Here is a 22,534-nt window from a genome sequence, read left to right on the forward strand (position 1 = left end):
ACACATCCAGAAGATGCTCAATGAATAACTGGTAAATTATTACCTTCTTTTACCTGTTGGAGATGAATAGACACAGTGTGTGAATAGGTATTGCCCAAAACATATCTGGACTCTGCTGAGGCCCTGGCCACTTCCTGACACTTTCCAGGTCTCTTATACCCTTTCTGGTATTTCCTGTTGGTTTTCCAAGAAAGGAGACAACTCACAGGAGCTGGTTTAATGCAGCAGGGGAAGATTTTTCTCCTTTTTCATGCCTCAAGAGCTTCCACAATTTCTAGGACTAGAAGAGGAAGAGAGAGCTGAGAAAAATTTTGCTTTCTCCAGATCCCATCTTCCCCTTAACAAAATGGAGTTGCACTTGCCCTGGGGTGTCTCTTGAAGTTGATTGGCAGGAGGCTGTTAGCATATACAGCACTGCCCAGGCTCAGCCTTCAATGGGAATGCACACACAATGACTGAAGCATGAGGTAGGGGTACTTGGTCTCCCTTTGAAAGGGGATATACCCTGCACCCAGAGCCTAGGAATTTCCTCATGGACCATTTCCACCTGAACTGTCAGGCCCTGAGCTGACACCCCTAGGAACTCTTTTATTGCCCACTACTGGTCATGGTCCTAGGTTCAGTCCTATCTCCATAACAGGTGTTATGTCTCTGATTCTCTGATTTGTAGTACACAAGTCATTGTAGTAACCAGTCTTGCCCCTAGCTATCAGAGTGAGCAGGTTCTGCAATCCAGTCTATCTAGCAATTCCTGGGGATATCAAGACAGACCTGATGCTGTCAGCCCTGCCTTCTTGATGCCCCAATTCAGTGGGGAGACTATTCATCCCTCCCCCTCCCTCTCCGATTTTCTTGAAGCTTCCCCTATCTGGTCACTATTTCTCCTTATAATTGTTTTTCTCTTTTTTGTTATGTAGGCCCCTGTGATAAATGTCTCTGTTCCCTGCTTGCATAAGTGTTGCATGAATGTTTGTGGATAATTCTGAGCTCAAACACAGCTTCTGAACAGAAGCTGTCACAGCTAGGCTTTTGGGAATAAATCTCTCTCTTCACCTTTGGACCCAACTTGAGGTTCCCTGTTGGGAGGTGGAAACGTGGGGGTGTAAAGTTGCCCATGCAGATTCATGGAGAGGCCTTGCACAGACAGCCACTGTCCACTGTGTTGCCCCACTGCCTCATGCATGCCAGCCATCCTTGCCACCTGTGTGTGTGTGCGCGCGCGCGTGCACCTGCTTGTGTCTTGCTTTCTCATACCCCATTGGCTGCATAAAATGTAGGTCTAAGTTGGCATGTTCCTGTAACATTCCTGTGTTCAAGCAGTCAGCTGGCCTCTGTTCTCCCACAGGTTCTACTCATATTCTTACTCCCACCAAATTTCTCATGGACCTGAGACACCCCGACTTCAGGGAGTCCTCTAGGGTATCTTTTGAGGATCAGGCTCCAACAATGGAGTGAGAGCCAAAGAAACAAAGTAAAAGCAGCTTATTACAGAAAAGAAACTCTTCCACTCTGAAGGGTTTTCTTTGTTTATTCCGTCACTCTTTTTCTTTATTTTTCCTTTTTTAGTTTATTATTTATTTGATTTTCTTTCAAAAAGAAAATGCTTGCAGTTCTTAATACCGATTGAAAATGTGTCCAATGCTGCCTTCACAGCCCCTGTCATGTAACCCTGGGCTCCGACTTGCCAGCTCACTCATGCCTTGGGTTACCTGCTGCTCAGTCAGACAGCTGCAGGCCACTGGACTTACACTGAAAATGATAGTTGCTGTGAACTGTCCTCAGAGAAGGAGCTGGGGGTTGAGGGATGACTGAGGTATGGTGCTCAAACCTGCTGGCCCAAGGCTGAATTTGTAGGCACCACGTAGGGAACACACAGTGTCCTTGTTGTGACCTGGCATGGGAACTTGAGAGTGAGACCAGCGAATGTTTAGGGAAGGGTCGTATCCAGGAGACAGAAATGCAGTGGAGATGCATACTGGAGTCTGAACATGAAGAGGATTGGTAGGGAGCTGGCTGAACTAGTGAAGTGAGGACATCAGAATAGATTCCAAGGCGATGGTAGTGAAGTCATGTAAATACCTTTTTCCTAGGATAGGCATTATCCCAAGGAAGAATTTCTAAGGAGTATTTGGGTCACAAGCCACTATATATCTGGCTTGTGAGTTCTCGAGTCATCAGTGGGAATAGCTTTTGTCTTATGTTTCTTTGGGGAAATAGCACTTAATAGTTCTTGCTCTTTCAGTAATAACGTTTATTTTAATTCTTCTGTGAGATCAAAGAATCAGGCCATCACCCCTGCTCTCCCACTGGTCTCTTGGTAATAAGATCTTGAGAGCCTTTGGGTAGAAATCTGTTCTTAACTTTGTGCTGTTTTAAAGAGCCTCTTCTTCCCCTCACCAGGCTTGTGTCTTTACCCTGGAACTATTGTCTGACAGCTTATCTAGATTCCATTCTTTTCCTCATTCCTTCCTCTCTCTTTTCATCTGTCATATATGTTGGGAACCTCCTATAATGTATTTACATAGCAGCTTTATGCTGAAGAATTCCATTGTAACATTAGTAATTCCTTAGCTTCTTTAAATATATTCTGTGATCTGAGGCCACATATAAATACCTGGCCTTGGACACACCATTGATGGTGGACCCTGAGAATGACCTTTCACCCTGAAGCTGATACACCAGGGAGTCACAGAGTCAACTGTCAGCAGTGCAGAGAACCTTGGACTTGAAGCTAGGAGGCTTGGACCCTGTCTCCAGCTTGGCCATGAGCACCCTCTGTGACTTTAAGAGGTCATTTCCACTTAGTGGGCCAAAGTATGTGGAACACAGGGAGGCTGAACTTCGTGGTTCCTTTGAGCTCTGTGTGAATTGTATAGTACAGATTTGTGACTCAAGTCAGGAAATCCTACCCTCTTACTCTCACTTTCTGGTGAACCTTAGGGGGTATGATCCATAAAAACCTTGGCTAGATAGCATCAGGAGCATGCTTGTTTGTATAAAGAGAATGGTGCCTTATCCCAAAAGGGCTTGTTTAAAGATAAGAACAGGAGACCAAGCATCTAGCTCCTCCTCTTTCCTTTTCTTGGCAGAAGGCTGGCATGTTCCAGTGCAGTAGTGAAATAAGGAATAGTAAGTAATTGTGAGCCAGGAAAGCAGAGCTGGGTATAGCCCTGAGCTCTGGCCATCATCTACCTAGGCTCCCTTTCCCCTAGGAAGTAAGGCAAAAATGGGTGGTAAATAACTGTTGAACTTATTCCTTAGAAACATGTTGATGGGAAATTAATCAAAGTTAACTGGTTCTGTGTGCAGATGGCAGGTAGGTGGTCAGCATTTGCTGTAAGATGTATTTTAAGACTTCTAGAAAGACAGTTGTGGAATAGAGACTGCTGCAATGGCACATCACTTGCAGGATCTTAAGGAATCACAAACTCAGACTCCAAGGACTCCTGTTAGATTAATTCTGGAGTTCCCTGTTTCTGAAAAAGACTTTCCTTGGCAGATTATTTTCTTTTGTTTTATACCCTATCCGCAGAGAGTGTCTCATCTGCCATCAGAGCAAAGAGAGAGTAAAAGGCCCCAGTTGTATATTTTTAGTTTCTAAACATTTTGGGGGTGGGTGGGCAGTATTGGATTTGAGAAAGTTCATTTAAGAAAAAGCAAGGCACAGAGCCCTAATACCAGTGAGATCAGAAAACAGATTAAAGTCTGACTAGCTGCCTTTTATTTTGATTATCCATGTAACCAAAGAAGAGGATCATGCAGAAAGTTAGGTAGCCTAATTTTTCTTCTCCTAATAAATATCAGCAGTGGATGAGTGTGTCCCTAGCAGGTGCTGTGCATGGGTGACAGTACATTCTGTTCTCCCTGTCGCCTCTTTTCTAGAACTAAGGCCACTCACCTGAGGTCCATGTTAAAGGGAGTTGACAATAATAGCTAAAGTCCATTGATACCAAACCTCAGTTTAAGACTTACTAATAATCATCTCTCCAAATTGTCTAAGAAATCGAATCTTTGATTGGATTATCACCTCGATGTGCTGGGCAGTTTATGTTAAAAGTATTAATCATTAGGAAACTATCCAAGAGGTTATCAAAAATAAATGAAAGAGAAATAAAAGGCTAAGTTAGACCTATAATATTGCACTTACCTCTTGGGAGAAAGTTTTTGGTTTTTTATATTGAACATTTTTCTTAATCTAGATTGGGATCAGGTAAGTTCCATTTACTTAAATATGAGTCTGAATTCAGAGCCAAGATGTTGCCCAGCTGTTTTTTAAGCATTCTCTTGCTTGTCTCCTCCCAAAGCCAGGAGGCCACAGGGTTCTCAGAATTGAGAGACCAGAGGCTTGGCTTCTTAGCCTGGCTTTGCCGCCAACCCACTGCTAGCAAGCACGCCGCTGCTCTGGACTTCACTTTTCCCATCTGTCAGATGACAGGGGTGGGCCAGATCACTGTCTTCCAAACCTGGCTGATTATCAATCTCACTGGGATTGCTTTTAAATATACACATTCCCTGGCACCTCCTTAGATATTCAGATTCCATAGGTCTGTTTCACCCTAATTCAAGGACGACTAGTTGTTCTTGATTTTAATATTCTAAGGGTGTAGAAAGAAGGGTTTTGTCCTACCAGAGTTTGCTACTCCTGGTCCACAACTCTGAAAACATGGAATCATTCATTTAGAAAGACCTTGACTTTGTTTTCAGTGATCACTGTTCACATTTCATAATCTTCCAGTTCTGCAGAATAAAAGGGACCCTCAGCAGCAGAACCCACACGCTCCTCTGTTTGGGAGGGCTGGTGTGGTCAGCTACCCATGGGTTCAACGTGAGAACATTTGCCAAGTATTGATTACAGATTCATCCACCTCAGTTTTCAAATGTTGATGATGAAAACCTCAACCAATGATAATAAAACAAGACAGGTTATTAGGTGGCATGAATCAGCTCTCAGGTGATTTGGATTAACACTAGCTAGTCTGGTCCTTTTAAAAAACCCAAGTAAAGTCTCCAGTGTTTTGGAGTAGCTAGAAGAAAAAATGAAAAATTGTGGAACTGTAACCAGTACCAAGTTTTAAAATCTGTTCTGTAACTACTTGTTAAAATGTACGTGGAAAATTATTGGGTTTTTTGTATATATGTTATATACACACAAAAAAGTACAAGTAAATTAAGACCCAGGCAGGAACTTGCTTGTTGCTAAGAGTCTTGCAGTCCTCACTAATTACTCCCAATACTTTTGGTTCTAGAATTTTTCTTCTTTTATTTAAGTCTGCAAACACCAAGTGCTCAGTGCTCAATACTACCAGACAAATCTGGAGTGTGGGTCCAATTACATCTTTTTGGCCTCTCACCGATCCTGAGCTTGGGTGTAGGCACGTGTGGGAAGCACTTGGGAGTAGCCATCTGACCAGAGCAACCCCTTTGGATTTTCCTCTATGTCAAGCCTGTCTTTCTCTTTCTCAAAACTCAATTGGATGTCTGAGGAAGAAGAGCAGTCAGGAACTGTTCTGTCTGGAACGCGCACTCACTATTGTTGGCTTTCACTAGGAAGCTCCCATGTAATCCCTTTCTGCGGGATTACCCAGAGGCTGGCCTTCAGTGTGTAGATGCGCACAGCACCTTCCTGAGATTTGGAAGGCCCTCCTCATTCTGCCAGTGAGTCGCTGTTCAGAATTTGGGGCAAGTTTCGTAACATTCATGTCCTCTGCTTTCTTATTTGTAGAAGCAGCCTTTGCCCTCCTTTAGGTCTAGTAGGAAGACCGGTAGGTCATAAAATGAATGTGCGGCAAGGGAAAGGCCATGCTCCTGGAACGTGCGTCACATTTGCTCAAGGCCCCTCAGGACTGCAGGATGCTAAGTCAGCCGTAGAGTGCAGGGGCCCGTGTGGGCTGCGTGTTGAGCGCATCCTGCTTGGCACTTTGAAAAGCAGCCAAGGACTGGTTCCTCACTTAGAACAGTGACAAGTGACTGGGGCTTGAACTGCAGAGAATGGGGATGTTGGAAGAAGCTCCTCGCACTAGAGAGGGCTTTACAAGTTTTCTGCCTTATCAGGACTAACCAGGAAGGTTAACATAAAAGTCTAGTTCAGGGCCCTCCGTTCTATCAGTCACAGGTCAGCTGAGCAAGTAGTGGTCGAAGGCATTAGGACCCTGGTATTTGGAATCAAGCCCAGTAAGCCAGCCAAAGTGTTCTTTTACCTGCCTTTGGGATGGAAATCTGGCATCCCATAGTTCCCACTCCCCTACTCCCATGAAGGCCCACTCCCTTGTCCACATCTCCAGGGAGGCACATTTTCAAGTACGGAGCTCTTTTGTTTAGTTCTTCTCTCCCACCAGGATCTCTTTCTTTGAAGCCCACTGCTGCATGCGTGCAGTCCTCATGCTCACACACCACTCCAGTCACTTCTGTTCTGTTTGATTAAGTCCATGTTTGAACCACACGGTCCATGCATCATTTTTTTACTGCACTTATTAGACATCTCTCTCTCCTTATGAAAAAGGCCTTCATTTATTTTTTTTTATTTGTTGCAGTAGAATATCTAATTCCATTAGCTAAAATTTTGCAAGCATTTCTAATTTCTTACAATGTGCGGTCTCTGCAAGGTAAGGCCTCAGGTACTGGCCCTTTTACACCTGAGGTCCCGCTTCCCCTGTCAGCTGGTTTCTGGAGGTCAGTGGATTCCCCCCACCCCCAGGGGATTGCCCATCAACTCCCTTTCTACCAGTCACCCTTCTTGTCCCACATAGCTGCCCCCTGCCAACCCTGCCCCATTCCCAGTTGTTCTCCTTACCTTATTGTTTGGACTTTCTCTCCCTGGCTTCCCCTTAAGATTCAAGAGGGAATTAGAAATGCAGCTGCCCCTATCACCTGGCAGAGGACACTGATCCCTGATGGAGAGGTGGGCTTATTCTTTGGGTACAGCCTTGGACCCTGCCTGAGCCAGAGGAAGTGTTTTGTTTAGTCCACAATCCCTAAATGTCTTCCAGGACCATTTTGACATGGCCCCAAACCCCAATCCCCTCCAAGCTTCCACTAGACCAAGACCAGGGTGGGGGAGGGGTGGATGCAGATCTGGGAATGGAGAAGAACATGGAAGGAAAAGGTGTTTGGAATTAGAACTCAGAAGTTCACCTTCTTTTCTGCCTCCCCCAGGATCCACGCACATTCTCACCCCTCAGAAATTGCTGGACACGCTGAAGAAACTGAATAAAACAGATGAAGAAATAAGCAGTTAAAAAAATAAAATAAGCCACCCCTCCAAACCATGAACCCTCTTCACACTGGTGCCCCCAGCTCCCTCCCTCTATTGCCTCCTTTCTCAGCTCTGCACGCCCTAGCCAGCAGTGTTGTCGCTGCATTCTCGTGTTTAATGATGCCCTCTTCTTGTTTGAAACAAAAGAAAAGAATGCATTGTGTTTTTTTTTAAAAAAGAGTATCTTATATATGTATCTTTAAAGGAGAAATTTATGTGCAACTGATGCACTGCTGGAAATTTTTTTGAACTGTGTAGAATGAATGGACTGACATGTTCTCCTCCTGGGCGTCCCCTTCTCCCCTTTATTTATGGCTCTGTCACCTTGTACATAACCCAATGCAACATGTGGAATTGCTTGAATATGGAAAATATTGGGAGTATTTTTTAAAACTTATTTTAAGTTGTTTCTGTTCTTGTTGGGAATCATTGAGGTGTCTGTGTTTTGGGAGTATTTCAAGCTGAGGATTAATGTTATCTTCACTCCAGCTCATATCCCCCAGTGCCCATTTTCATCCACATAACATGGAAGTGAAGATCAGGTGATATCTTGTGAGGTGTGAGGTGAAATAGACGTCTCTGCTTTCCCCAGTGGCTCCTGCTCTCGGGAGCATGGCTCTGGGTGGAGGGTAGGTGCGTCCCCTTGAAATCAGACTGGGTGCTGGCTGCCATCTTTTCCTTTCATTGCTGGTCACTCCTCTCTTGCTGGCCTGTTCTCACAGTGCTTGATCTTGAGGGAAGTTATTCCCCAGTCTGAGTCATAGTGCCCAGACAAGTGACAAATGAGCTTCCAGCCTGGGACTTTCATGTCTTTTGGAGAAGCAGTTAAGCCTGACCCTATTGACCAGACTCCTTTCCCCAGGCATGGCCACTAACAGCTTCTCCTTAGCAGGGCCAGCTGGATGTGTCTCAAGGGTCAGGAATGGGCTAGAGCACAACATCAAAGTCCCCTTTCTTGTAGAGGAGACTTCTTGGTTCTCAGTACTTCAAACCACCTGAAAAATAATTTGTATAAACCTGATACCTACTCAACAAACAACTTTTGTCAGATTATCCTCAGTTTAAGATACTTCATAATACTTTATTTTGTTTAGTATGGGGTTTTATGTTATTGTGCTTATAAGAGGAAAATATAATTTTATTCTCTGTATAAACACTTAGCTGTATAAATCTTAGCTCTAAAGCAAAAATTTTAAATGCAAATGCAGGAAGGATGTCTTGTCATCCTTGAGACTCAGCAGGTCTCCATCTTCCGATAGTGAGCACACTATTTGTTCTGCTGCTGTTGTCGTGAAATATGACAGTGGAAGTCACAAAAATATCCCTTATCCAGTCCCTTTGCTGCCCTTTAGCTCCTGCAGACCGTGTGTATGTTACTATGTCTCGTGATGTTGCTGCAAAGGTGGTGTATGCTAGTTTAATGCCGCTCTCCCACTTTCCTTTCAGAGTATGTTCCTCTCCCCCTCCCTGGTAGATGCGTTGTGGTGTTCTCTTCTCAAAGCTTTGAAATCTCCCCTGTGCACTCAGATTAGTTTTCAGGTCTCTTCCCTCTGTCTCCCTCTTCCCCCTTAATATATCTTATTTCCTTAAGACAGAACTGTAGATACTTGCATTGGTTTTGTTCCTTAATTGTTATTGCTTGTTTTGTCCTTCGTTTGACCAAACAATGATCATGCTTCAGGACCTTGTTTGTTGAACATGTTGATTTTCCTTACTCTGTTATTTATAGAGAAATAATGTATCAAAAGGATATTTTAAAGAGACTAGTCTGTCTTGAAACTTGTTTACCTTGAAATTATCAGACTATCAATGTTTGAAAATATTGAAGCAAAAACATGTATCATCTCTGTACCGTTCTGTACTAAAGCATTTAAGTCTAATAAATTAATAAATCGGCACCCATTCACAGTGTCCAGGACTGGTTTTCTTTGGGAAAGTGGAAGGATAAGGTCCTCTGTGGTCCACTGTAGAGAAGACCAGCTATCCCCCAACTGTGGCTTGTAGTCTTCTTCTGAATCCAGGTCACCATTACTTGCATTAGTATCTGCAGCTGCACATCTGGGGACAATCCAGGAAGCTTGTCTTGGGCCTCTAGCAACAGGGCATTACCTATAGATGAGATAGTTCTTCCATCACCCTGCTTTTCCCTTTCTAGAAGGTTCTCCATCTCAGAGTACAGGCCTGTTTCTTTGCAGAGACTTCCTACTCGGACCTGTGGTGACTGTATTTAAGACATACAATCAGATTACTTTAGCATGCTTACTGCTCTCCTCTGTTCCTACTGCCACATGGCCAGCCCATGTGTAACGAGCCTCTTTCCAGATTAGAATTTGATGCATGTCCTTCTGGACTTGAAGTTCTGGGCTTCTGTTCGTGACCTGGGGAGACTGCAATGACATTGGCCCAGCTTAGAGAGTAGCTACTTAAGGTGAGGGTCACCCTGGAAACCAACTAGAATGCTGGACAGGGGAGTTGAGAGTTTTTGTGGTAATGTGTTTCTACTTGTTCATCCTCAGTCACTCTCTCATTCAAATCCTGATCTCCTTTGTAGCATTAAACATCCAACAAGTCAAGGCCAGTTGATGGAATTTGCACTACCACGCCCTGCTCTAGTTTGTGAATCTTGCCTTGTATGGAGGTGAGGATGTTGATGACCATTTATTGAGCTCCCACTCCATTTTAGTCCCCTTGCATGTCTTATAGAAGAGGTGGATCCCTTCCCCATTTTACAGATAATGAAGCTGAGGCTCAGAGAGATGTAATAATACACTAAGATCACTCCAGCTGGGGAGCATCAGACACTGGTTGTCTTATATCAATAGTGGCTTCACCAGCAATCAGAAATCTTTAGAATGGATCCAAGAACAGAATTTTTAAATTCTAAATTGTTCTAAACTAGACCTACATCAAATAAAGCTAAGTAAATACTATTCCACCTTTTTCCCAGAATCATCAGTATCCTTTAAGGTCCATGGTAGTGGCTTTCTAATATCTCCCTAGTTGTTTCTGTCATCCTTTGACCCAGGCTCTTTGGCAACTTCCCACCCGACTCCCAACCATCCCCCAATAAAAAATGAACCTGGGCCTTTATGCTTCTGGCAGAAGTCCCAGTTTTCAACCTGTATTACACAGCACAGATGTAGTCTGTGGATCATTCCTTGGAAGCCTCCAATGATGTCAAATATCCTTAGAGGACAGAGGCTTATGAAACAAATCAAAGCATTCAGCATTGAACCAGTAACTCAGCAATCCTAAAACCAAGGCATGTCTGTGAGCTGCAGCTGGGTCACTCTACCTCTCCAGTGGTTCAGGTCCAGGCTGTGTCCTAGCCAGACCCTGTTGAGGGGCCTGTAACACCCACCTCAGTATTACACCAAGCATTCATTCCTGAGGAGGCAGGATAACAAGAGTGTCTAGAAGCACAGATCTTGGCATCAGACAGGCCTGGATGAATCGACACTCAGCCTCTGTTCACATGACCTTGGGTGAGGGACTTCGTTCCTCCCATGAGTGATTTCTGTAGAGGAATGATATGGAACCTCACTCTTCATAAGTACATTAAGCACTGTCAGGGTTTGATGGTGATGGTGAGGATGAAGATAACCAACCAAGTCGATGGGGATGGATGGTGAATAAACATGCTCCTAAATTGAAAATATAAAAACAAATGTTAAGCATGCACTTTGGTTCGGTGGTAGAATACTTGGTTTCATGCGGGAGATCAGGGTTCAATTCCTGGACCATGCACCCCCCCCCAAAAAAAAAAAAAATAAATGTTCATCAACTAGAGAATAGATAAAGAGCATTCTCTGGATGGAATACTCTGAGGCTGTTAAAAATGTATGGCCTATAGTTACATGTAACAACACGAATAATATTTAGTGAAAGAGCAAGTTGTAGAAGTAAAATCTCTTAAAAAGCACTCTACATTGCTTATGGATACATATAAGTGTGTAAAATAATGCATGAGAATGATAGATATCAAAGGATGTATATATAAAGCCATAACAAGAGATGAGAGACCTGTTTGTTGACCCTATGCTGAGTTACTTGGGCTGTGCTGTGTTGAGCTCTCTCATTTAAGCACCAGCCAATTAAGTCAAACGTCATTCATTGTAGCAGGCACGCCTCCTAGCCAACTGCAGATGTGATCAGCAACAGATGAGGTTCACGTACCATTGGCTCATGTCCACAGCAACAGAACTAGGCACGTTCACCTGGCCAAGTTGACAACTGAATCTAACTACCACACTCAACCAAGATAATTTTTTTACATGCATAATTAATATCATGTAATATATGTAATGCTTTAAAAATATCAAAGCAGATATTGCATTTGGAAGTCATTTGTGAATAGATATGCAAGATAAAACATACTGGATGTATATGTGTGCCATGTGTTAGAAATAAAATTATTTTGCTGAAAAAAAAAGTCTGGGTAGGCTTTGCTTCACCTCATTACTCAGGGACCTGGGCACAGGCAAAGTGTGAATGTGGGTAGGCTGCTGACCCAAATCTTCATACACCAGAGCACTCATCATCTCTGGTATCACTAAGCAGGTAACCCATGGTCCTTTTCCTCTCAGCCTCTATCCTCTGCCAACAAGGTGTCAACTCCCAAAGCATGCACCTCCAATCTGGATCTGTCAGTGTCTGATGTTTCCAACTAACTATAAATCTGGCCTCCTCGGAAGGTAACAGCTCTGTGCATATACACTTTCGTCCTGGGCCAAGAAACACTGAACAGCATAAGGGGAGCTAAAGGGAGTAGAGACAATGAGCATTTATTATGTGCCAATTGTGTGCCAATGCCTTAGGTCAAGCCTCATTACAGCTTTCCTGGATCATCAAAGCCAGAAGTCCCCTTGGAAGAGTTCCTGCCTGCTGTACACACACTCTGAGTCTCTTCTCACAGATGCTCGTGACCTCCCTGATAAGCAAATCCAGCCAACTCTCTTCCCTGCTTTGAGTCCTTTAATGCAATGATTTTCAACTCTGGCTGCTCCTCACAATCAACTGGGAGTTTAAAAAAAGTCCACACATATATACATACACCCAATTCCATGCTTTGCTGTCCTTGGATGTTCAGCACTTCTATTTTTTAAAGTTTCTCAGGCAATGCAGAGGTGCAGCAGCCAGGACTGAGGACCATGGCTCTCGTGGCTTCTCGTATTCCAAAAGATAAAGTCCAGACTCCTTAGGCTGGCCTTAAGGCAGACTCAAAACCTAGGTCTTTGTCTGGCTTCATCATCAAGCACTCTTTATTGAGCTCTCCATCTAGCCATCATTGCAGTTCTATCATACATGAAAACATGTACTGCACCTATGACAATTAAAACAGTGTATTTGGACACGGGACTGGACAGATATCAGTAGTAAAGGAGAGCAAGTCCATGGACAGACTTGTCTCACTGGTGACTAGGAAGACATTTAAAGCCAACGGGATAAGGATGGCTTGATCAGAAATTACACCAACACTGCAGGCTCTCAATTTAGAAATAAAGATGCTTTACCTGCCACCATTCAAAATTTTTTTAATGGATTGAAGATTTCAATATTTAAAAAAACTAAAAATATTAGTTGAAATTATAAAAGTATATGTTTTAATCTTGTGGTAGGAAACACTTTCCATAGCTTGATACAAAGGACAGATTTGACCACATAAAAATATAAAATTCTGTTCAGCAAAAGACACCATCGATAGAATCAAAAGACAATGAACATTTAGGGTGCACCAGTGGTTCAGTGGTAGAATGCTTGCCCCTTCCATGTGGGAGACCCAGATTCGATTAAAGACAATGAACACAGGTCCAATGTCAAACAATACTATTTGTAAGAAAGCAAAATGTGTGTTTGCCATTTTCTAAAATGCCTTATTTTATTAGGTTGGCATTTACTGGAAAAAAGAAGGTACATAAATGCTTAGCTCAGTAGATCCCTTACACTCCTCTGTGTGTTCTGCTGGGTGTGTGGAGTAACCGTGGGAGGGAGGGTCCTAATTCAACTCTAATTTCGTTTTTGTCTTGGATGTCTGCAAGGTACTTGGAAAGTTTTATTTTAATAACTTTACTTTTTTGAAGGTAATCTGAGGGAGGACAATTCACTACTGTCAATTATTTTTAGAAAATTAAAAAGCAAAGGTACACATAGTATATGCAAATGAATATAAAAATGGAAAGTTGATACTTTTTTTTTTGCAGAGATTAGCAGTAAGAAATACACTGTAAACCATAACCTTTAAAAAGCTAAACTGCAACCACACATTCCATTTTCTCTGGTTGATGTAACCTTGGAGTGCTTCCCTTCCTTTTTCTTCCTTCTCCCACATGTTCTACAATGACCAAAAAGCCAAGAAGTAACAAATAATGAAAACCTCCAAAAATGAGGTTAAGCCAAATTGGTTTCTTATTTAAAGCCCCTATTCTTTCTAAATGCCCTACCTCTTTTCTCAGGATCCCTCTGTCAGACTCAGATTGTCCTTTATTGTCACTGGGTATAATTGTTCTAGCCAGATTTTGAGCTCCACAGCTTTGCCCCCAGCCAGAAGACATGTTGAATTAAATTGTGCAAGCCAGACATGGTGTGAGCTCCCTTCATATCACAGCTTCCCTGCAAGGGAGGTGAGGGAATATTGTCAGCCGCTGAGGAAAGTGAGATGCCCTCGAGTCATGGTGGCTGGTGGGTAAGCAGAAAAAAGGAGTGACTGCTAATGGGTATGGAGGTCCTTTTAGGGGAGGGGAATGAAAATATTCTAAAATAACATTTTGGAGCTGATTGCACAAACCTGTGAATATATTAACAAAGGTTGAGTTGCATACTTTAAATGGATAAATTGTTATGTTAGTTATATTTCCATAAAGTTGTTTAAAAACAAAGGCCCACCAACCTACCCAGAGATCTGGTCACTGGCTAGCAAGGAAGCTCAAGCTCAAACTCAAACTCAGCTTCAGGATTTAAACTCAGATGACCCTCAGTTTCATTAAATTGGGGATAATTGTTCCTGTCTTCTGTGGCTGTTATGATGATTAAATCTACCACTTAATATAACCCACTTAAGAGAACGCCAGGCACAGAGTAACCAAGGTTTCAGTCCTGCCATGTATGGGTGTGAGACCTGTGCCTGATCACTTATCATCTCCGAACCTTGTTTCCTTACCTGTTAAAGGAGAAAAACACTGACCAGCTGTTGTTAAATAAAGTATGTTAAAGAGGTATTTCAAAAGGCAAGTTTTTATTGGTTGCCTACTGTCCACCAGGAATACAATGTTAGGGTGCTGGGACATAACGGTGTGAAATAAGCTGTGACAAAGAAAGCACAGAAAGGAGGGGCCCTGGGGAGAAGTCAGGGATGGTGTTATGTGTTGAATCCTGTCCCACGAAACGGTGTGTTGATAGAATGGCCATAGTCCAAATACCCCTAAAGAGTGGGATAGAGAGATCAAAGGTGATGGTGGAGTTATACAGAGAAGGTAGGGTTTAACAAATGAATATTATTGCTGAATCATTAAATTGATATTTGTTTTATTCTCCAGTTTCTTAGAGCAGCTAGAAGTAAAAAACCTAAAAGTGTGGAATTGTAACCCATACCAAACTCTGAAATCTGTTCTGCAACTAATTGTTGTGCTGTGCTTGAGATTTATTGCTTTTTTGTATATATGTTATTTTTTCACAAAAAAGAAAAAAAATCGATTTTGATGATAAAAAAAATATTTCCTCCTTCTAGCCTCCTATATTCTGGAGAAGATAGAAGGAAAAATCTGAGATGATGGTATGGTAGCCCATGACACTCTTGAGATCTGTCCTCTAACTACTTGTTGAAGAATGCTTTGGAACTATTGCTTTTTTCTTTTTTTTGCTTTGAATTTTTTTATATTATACAATTAAAAAAAGATATATTGAAGTCCTGACACCTGGTACCTGTGAATGTGACTTTATTGGGAGATAGTATCTTTGCAAATGTAATTGAGTTAAGATGAGGTCATATGCAATCTAGAAAACAAATTGCCATGCTCTGACTGTGCAGGGGTTGTGTTCTGAATGAGCTAGTCTCAGCCTCCTACCACCCCTTTAGTATTGTAACCAAGAAATCAGGATTTAAGGGATGACTTTGATTATCTATATTCCCTTTTGCTTTCTGGTATACTCGAGTAGACAGGGGGAAATACCTGAAATCTCTGAATTGTAATCCAGCTGCCTTGATCTCTAATAATGATTGTACATTCTTTATCTTGTGTCCCTGTGATTGTAAAAACCTTGTGACTAACCTTCATTTGTACCCAGTTATCCAGTTTTTCAACTTTAGAGTCTTGTAATCACTAAAGACTGCCCCTAATATTTATTAATGAAGGGTCTTGGGTCAGCCCAGAACTAACACCCCAAGTCCAAAGTTATCTTGATAACCGAGACTGATCTAACTAAAATGGGCCCGTATGACATGCACAGTGACTTTACCCTACAAGTCTTCTGTACCTCATCATAATATCCCGCCATTTTCTTACCTGTGACTAAGCATGTAATTAATCCGCACATGCTCAATAATTAAATCACCTCTAATTACATCATCTGGAGCCACTGTGCTCATTTATTCTAAAGCCTGCCCACCTTTTTCTCTAATAAAACTATCAGAATTGCTGCAGTTCCAGAAGACAGATTTGGGGCTGACAGACCTTCTGCTCATCTTCTATGCACCTAATAATAAACTCTATCTTTGAAAAAAAAAATCATATAAGTTAGGGTGGGCCCTAATCCTATATGGCTGGTATCCTTATAAGAGAAGAGACACAGACACAGACAGAAGAATTCCACAGGAAGAGAAAGGCAGAGATTGGGGTGATGTGTAGGCAAGCTAAGGTATGCCACAGATTGCCTGTAACCAGAAGCTCGGAGAGAAACTTCAATGGGCAAATGACCCTGTCAACCCATTGCTTTCAAATTTCTAGCCTCTAGAACTGTGAAATAATAAATTAAAAAAATGATCATGGTGATGAATACTCAACTATGTGATGATATTGTGAGCCATTGATTATACACCATGTATGGACTGTATGTGTGTGAAGATTTCTCAATAAAAATATTAAAAAAAGAAAAAAAAAAAGCTGCTGCATGACTTCCAGGGCCCAGCCTTGCAGGACTGGGTGGCTTCTGCCCGGCTCTCTCTCACAGATCACTTGCCTTTGGATCAGTCCACCATATACAGGAAGAGGACAGAAACCCTGGGCACGTTATCGGCCAGTCGTGTGAGGGAAGATGCCTTTGGATGATGATTCTAGCTGAGGCCCCGGATATCATGGAGCCATCCCAGAAGACTGCAGACTCACGAGCACGGTAAATATTGGCATTGTTTTTGTTTTCAAAGAAAGAGTTTACTGCTAGGCGCAAAGCCAGAGATCAGACAGCCTATCAGCCTAAAAAAACATCTACCAAACTACAGTAATTCTGACGGTTTTATAGTACCAAAAGATGGGCAGGTTTTAGGAGAATGAGCACAGTGATTTGAGATGATGAGGTTAGAGATGGATTGGAATTGGGATGGGTTAGTTCTGGGTCAACTTAAGGTCCTTCATTAATAAGCACTAGGGGCTGCCTTTGGTGATCATAAGACTCTAAGGTTGACAAAAGGATAAATGGCTATAAGTGAAGGTCAGTCACAGGGTTTTTACAGTCACAAGATAAGGGCTGTAGAGTTGTACAATTGTTATCAGAGATCAGAGCAGTTAGATTACAGCTCAGAGGTTTCAGATATTTTCCTCTGTTTATTATAATTTATGAGAAAGTAAAAAGGAATGATTCAGTTGTCATCATCATCATCCCCTAAATCCTAGCTCTCAGTTACAGTTCTATTTCTTTTTTGCCTTTTTTTTTTGTTTTATGTATTTGTCTGTTTTTTGAAACATTTTTTATTGTGAAATATAACATATATGCAAAAAAGCAAAAAAAAATTTAGAAGTTAGATACAATGAACATATTGCTAGAAAGACAAAAACTACTGAAACTGACTCAAGAAGAAATAGAAAATCTGAATAGGCCTTTACTGTGTTTTTTTGTTTTTGTGTTTTTTTGCATGGGCAGGCACTGGGAATAGTCGGTCTCCAGCATGGCAGGCAAGAATTCTACCACTGAGCCACTGTTGCACTACCCCTGGATAGATCTTTAACAAGTAAAAAAATTGAATTAGTAATTTAAAAATTTCCACCAAAGAAAATCCCAGATAAATTCACTAGTGTATTCTAAAACACTTAAACAAGATTTAATACCAATTCTTCAAGAACTCTTCCAAGAAATAGAACAGGTGGAACACTATCCAACTCATTGTATGAGGCCAGTATAACTCAGATAACAAAACCAGACCAAAACATCACAAGAAAAGAAGACTACAGAAAAGTATTTCTTATGAATAAAGATGCAAAATTCATCAGAACAATATTAGAGAGTAAACAGTCGAGAACAATACAGAATAACTGCTGGGGAAACATCAGTGACCAGACACGACACACACGTCTGGACCGGGTGGACAAACTGAGACGCACACAGAACTGTAAGTCCCTCAAACCACAGAAGCTGGTGCCCCTCCCCCATGGGCACCACAGCCTGGTTCCCCAAGGCGAAAGGAAACAGACTTTACTAGCAGCAAGGGCTTAGCTCAACCAAGCTCCAATTGTGGAATTACTGAACAAATTCTCACTACTGAAAATAGGCCCCCAGCACAGATAAACTTGGAATAAGCACTAAAGGTACTAGGAGATTTTACCCTGGCAGAGAGGGGTCAGGGCTGACAAAAACCAAAACAAAACAAAAACACACAGGCTTTTTGAGTCGGACAGCCCAAAATACTGGAGAAGGGCTGGACCCCAAGAAAAGGGGGCACATAGAGCTTGGAGATACATAGCACCTACTAACTTAAGCTCTTGATTGGCAAACCCAAGAAAAGCAGGGTTCCAGCTCTGAAAAGGCTTTTTGTTTGTTTGTTTTCTACTCCTTAACAGCCCATTATACAGAACTGGAAGCACTCTCAGTCTCCAGCCCTGCCCCCCAGGTAAGGGTGGAATTAAGCTTGTCTGAGAGACAAAGTAACTAGTCAGGTGAAAGGAATTAATTCCCTAAAGGGCTTATTTTCCCCAAGAGAAAGGTGGGGCCCAGCTCAAGTGGAATCCCTCCTTCAAAGAATTCAGGCCCCAGGAACAGGAAAACTGAAGCAGTTAAAGCCATCCTACAACCTCACCTCTGTCTCAGCCATGCCCCCAGCAGAGAGAGCATGCTGAAATTAAAGGCACCACATCTCTTTATGCTGTGGGAAACCTTGAGCAGATAACTGCCCCATGCTGCTGGGCAGGACAGGAAAAGCACAGAGTCTAGAGGCTTCATGGGAAAGTCTAACAACCTGCTGGGTTTCACCTTCAGGGAAAACTGATGCTGGCTATTCTTTCCTCCTGAGATGTGGGTCTGTCTGGTCTTGGAAAATCTGACTGGGATCTCTAATATTTGAGGAGACCCTCCTCAAGAAAAAAAAAAGGCTCCATTTAGGCAGGACAAGAAACAGAAAAACAAGAACTGAAAAATTCTGATCAGTTAAACAGAACCTATGCTAGAGGTCAAAGAACAGAAAGAACAAAGCAATCCAGCAAGAAAATCCTAGGCAAAAGAGTGAAAACAACCTCTAGAATAAACTAATTAAGGAAATCGAATGCTTAGGTGCCAGCAAAAGTAAGGAGTCATACTAGGAAAATTAAAGATATGGCCCAGTCAAAGGAACAAACCAACACGTCAAATGAGATACAGGAGTTGAAACAACTAATTCAGGATGTTCTAACATGGAAAATCTCATCATCAAAAAAAATCAAATCAATGCATTAAGGGAGGATATAAAGAGAACACTAGGCAAACAAAAAGAAAAACTTGAGAGTTTGAAAAAACAGATCACAGAATTATGGGAATGAAAGGCACAATAGAAGAGATGAAAAAATAATGGAAATCTACAACAATAGATTTGAAGAGGCAGAAAAAAGGATGAGTGAACTAGAGGACTAAACATCTGAAATCCAACACACAAAAGAAAATTTAAGGAAAAGAATGAAAAAAATATGAGCAGCATCTCAGGGTAATTGAATGACAATATGAAATGCATGAATATACATATTGTGGGTATCCCAGAAGGAGAAGAGAAGAAAAAAGGAGGAGAAAGACTAATGGAGGAAATAATCACTGAAAATTTCCCATCCCTATGAAAGACATAAAATTATAGATCCAAGAAGTACAGGGTACCCCCAAACAGATTAGATCCAAATAGACATACTCCAAGACACTTACTGATCAGATTGTCAAATGTCAAAGAGAAAGCGCTTACACTTATTATTGGCAATCTTGGGTTTTTGGAGAAAAATGTCACAAAGGATGCAGAAGGACTAGTTACTAGAGATGTACAGATTATAGGGGATTACGTCAGTGACCGGGACCAGGTGTCAGAACAGCAGCTTTACAAACCCTGCTGTAGCTCCGTGGAATTACACCAAACAGCTTATACTCAGGCCTGTAAATTGCTCTCTGATGACTGCGAACAAGTTCACAGTGCTGCAGCCCAGCTTGCCTGGATTGTCGGCTCTATCCTGAAAGCATTGCTACAATCTCTTTGTCTAATGAAGAATTTCACTTAGTTGATGATTAATTTGGAAAAATTTCTCACATGGTCAGTGATGGCTCCTGGGTGGTTCAAGCTCAAGGTACAAAGGTCTTAGGCTTTATGGAGCAAGTCATCTCATTTCTTGGGCTTGACAAGAAGCTGATTTCCGATCTGGGGAGGAAATGTACTGCATATGAGTGTGCCAAAGGCCTTTAAAGGTCAGGGCAATTTGCCAGCAGCAGGAAGTTGGGAGCTGATGCTCCCAAAGAAGTAGATACAGGGGCTGTAAACTTGGTTGAGTCAGGAGCTTGTGGAGCCTCTGTTCATGGGTCAGAAGACGAGATGTATGAGGCCCGCATTGCTTCTGGGGAGGCTCTCTGCATGCTGGTCCAGTCTTCACCCTCTTTTGCTGAGAAATGCCTTGATTTCCTGGATGACATGTTTAATGATGAAACTGATGAAGTGTCTCTACAGTCCATACATACTGTTTTAGTTTGTTAAGGTGCTGGAATGCACTATACCAGAAACAGAACCGCTTTTTAAAAGGGAATGTATTAAGTTGCAAATTTACAGTTCTAAGGCCCTGAAAATGTCCAAACTAAGGCATCCAAAAAAAGATATCTGAATTCCAAAGAAAGGGCCAATGAAGTTTGAGGTTTCTCTCTCAGCTGGGAAGGCACAGAGCAATGTCTGCTTGTTTTCACTCCTCATTTCACAAGACTCCCCTGGGGGCATTTTCCTTCCCTATTTCCAAAGGTCTCTGGCCGTGTGGCCTCTGTTTTAAAGCTTTTTCCAGAATGTTTCCTCTTAAAGGGCTCCAATAAGCAACCCCACCTTGAATGGGTAGAGACATGTCTCCATGGGAATCATCTAATCAAAAGTTACCACCCACAATTGGGTGGGTCACATCTCCATGGAAATAATAAAAAAAGATCTCATCCAGCAATATTGAATGAGGATTAAAGAATGTGGCTTTTCTGGGACACACAACAGTTTCAAACTGGCACACATAGCATGAGAAAAATCTCTAACAGTATCACCCTCTGAGGAGGTCAGCTGGATACGATGTTGGCTGTGTTAGAGGACATTAGAGAGGCTCTTCAAGAACTCCCATGCTGTACCAATGTTTCAACTGAAGAAGGGATTCATCTTGGATTGATGAGCTGCTGAAAACTGTAGCCCATGTCCCTACTGATGGGGACTCCATAAGGAAGTGCTTGAAGTTTCTAGGAGGTTGGCATCCAACCGGGGTGCGTCCCCTGGCACCAGAGAACCTGAGCACCCACCCATTTTGTGGCACAGGTAAACCAGACATGGATGATCCTGTCTATATTGCAGTTTCGGTTCTTATTTTCAGGGCTGCTAGAATCTGTCCAAAAATGCCAGCATTGTTCTCAGATCCCACCTTCAGATACTATGCCTACCTCCCGGATAGTCTTTCTTACCTTGTTCTTCCCTTGAGGTTACCAGGAAGAAAACTAGTGTCATCGACTGCTTCCCCCAACGTCATGCCTCAGGAGGCTCCTTCCCCACAGTTTCTGCAGCAGAGTCTTAGAAGAGTGTACAGTCTTCAGCACCTGGACCCTCAGGGAATCCAGGCGCTGCTGGAGTTCACCACCAGGAATCTGCCAAGACCTGGAGAACTTCAGTCTGAATTGGCAGGAGTAGTGGATTTCTCTGCTACCCATCTTTGGTGTCAACTTCTCATCAAGGCCTGGTAGGAAAAGCTGTGGCATGTAGCTGCCCCTTCATATTTGAAACAGAGTAATTTGGCCTCAGCAGCAGCGAAACAGATTATGGAAGAGACCTACAAAATGGAGTTCTTGTGAAGTGGTGTGGCGCATAAACAGATGGCGATTGTACATCACTTGAGGCTGCAGGCCAAAGCCTTGCAACTACTTGAGGTAACAGCACAGAACACTCGAGGACTCAACCCTCTATTTGGTATGTGTGAAACATTTTTACAGGAAGTAGATTTTTTTCAGAGGTGTTTCATCATTGACTTGCTCCACCTGCAGGACAGATTTGTGGACAAGCTCCTTGACGTGCAGAAGTGGTTAAAATTCTATAGACCATGCTGGAGCAGAGTACCTGCCTGTACCTCCCCCTACCAGAACAGGTCCCCAAAGCCCCAGCCACTATTATCGAGCCAGCAGTGAGTCAGACAACACTTTGCGGTTTACATCTGGGTTGGTGGTGGCTCTGGATGGTGACACAACCTTGGAACATGTGCAGAATCCTCAGAACACTGTGAAGGTCCTGGTCTTGTATCCAGATGGCCAGGCTCAGATAATCTGCCCCATGCCAGATTTCCGGAATCCTGGCCCAAGGCGACACTGGCTCATCCATCACTCAGGTGTACCTCTCCCATACTGCCTGGACAGACCCATGCCAGGTGGAAGTGAAACTGCTGCTGGCCTACAACTCCAATGCACACATTCCAAAATCCCCCTGGATTGAGGATGGCAAGAAGCCATCCCAGATGGAAACCGGCACTGTGGGCACCACCCATTCAGCAAACCTGTCAAAGTTTATATAATGCCTAAACCTGTAAAGCGCTGAATCACAAGCAGTCTTTACAGTCATGGCTGCTAAGGCCCTTTATATGGTTTATCAGAGTGAACCAGGAGCCTGTGACCCTTAACAGGGTACATTATTTTGCATTAAAT

General features: G+C 42.6%; 1 protein-coding gene and 1 pseudogene across 4 annotated transcripts in view; both read left to right on the forward strand.

Moving 5' to 3' along the window:
- STXBP1 (syntaxin binding protein 1) overlaps positions 1-9,182 on the forward strand; it is a 130,966-nt gene extending 121,784 nt beyond the window's left edge. For 3 of the 4 annotated variants that reach the window (XM_077145597.1, XM_077145609.1, XM_077145603.1), the window contains one exon: positions 7,153-9,182. In XM_077145597.1, the coding sequence (XP_077001712.1) occupies positions 7,153-7,235 (83 nt within the window). In that variant the 3' untranslated portion in view covers positions 7,236-9,182. Of the gene's footprint in view, positions 1-1,345; positions 1,472-7,152 lie in introns of all 4 variants that reach the window. The other variant, XM_077145614.1, reaches the window with a different exon arrangement.
- A 7,356-nt stretch (positions 9,183-16,538) lies between these two features.
- On the forward strand, positions 16,539-22,532 carry LOC143656198 (integrator complex subunit 4 pseudogene; annotated as a pseudogene).
- Positions 22,533-22,534: the final 2 nt, after the last annotated feature.

This window comes from Tamandua tetradactyla, chromosome 2, assembly GCF_023851605.1.
Source record: "Tamandua tetradactyla isolate mTamTet1 chromosome 2, mTamTet1.pri, whole genome shotgun sequence".
Classification (NCBI taxonomy): domain Eukaryota; kingdom Metazoa; phylum Chordata; class Mammalia; order Pilosa; family Myrmecophagidae; genus Tamandua; species Tamandua tetradactyla.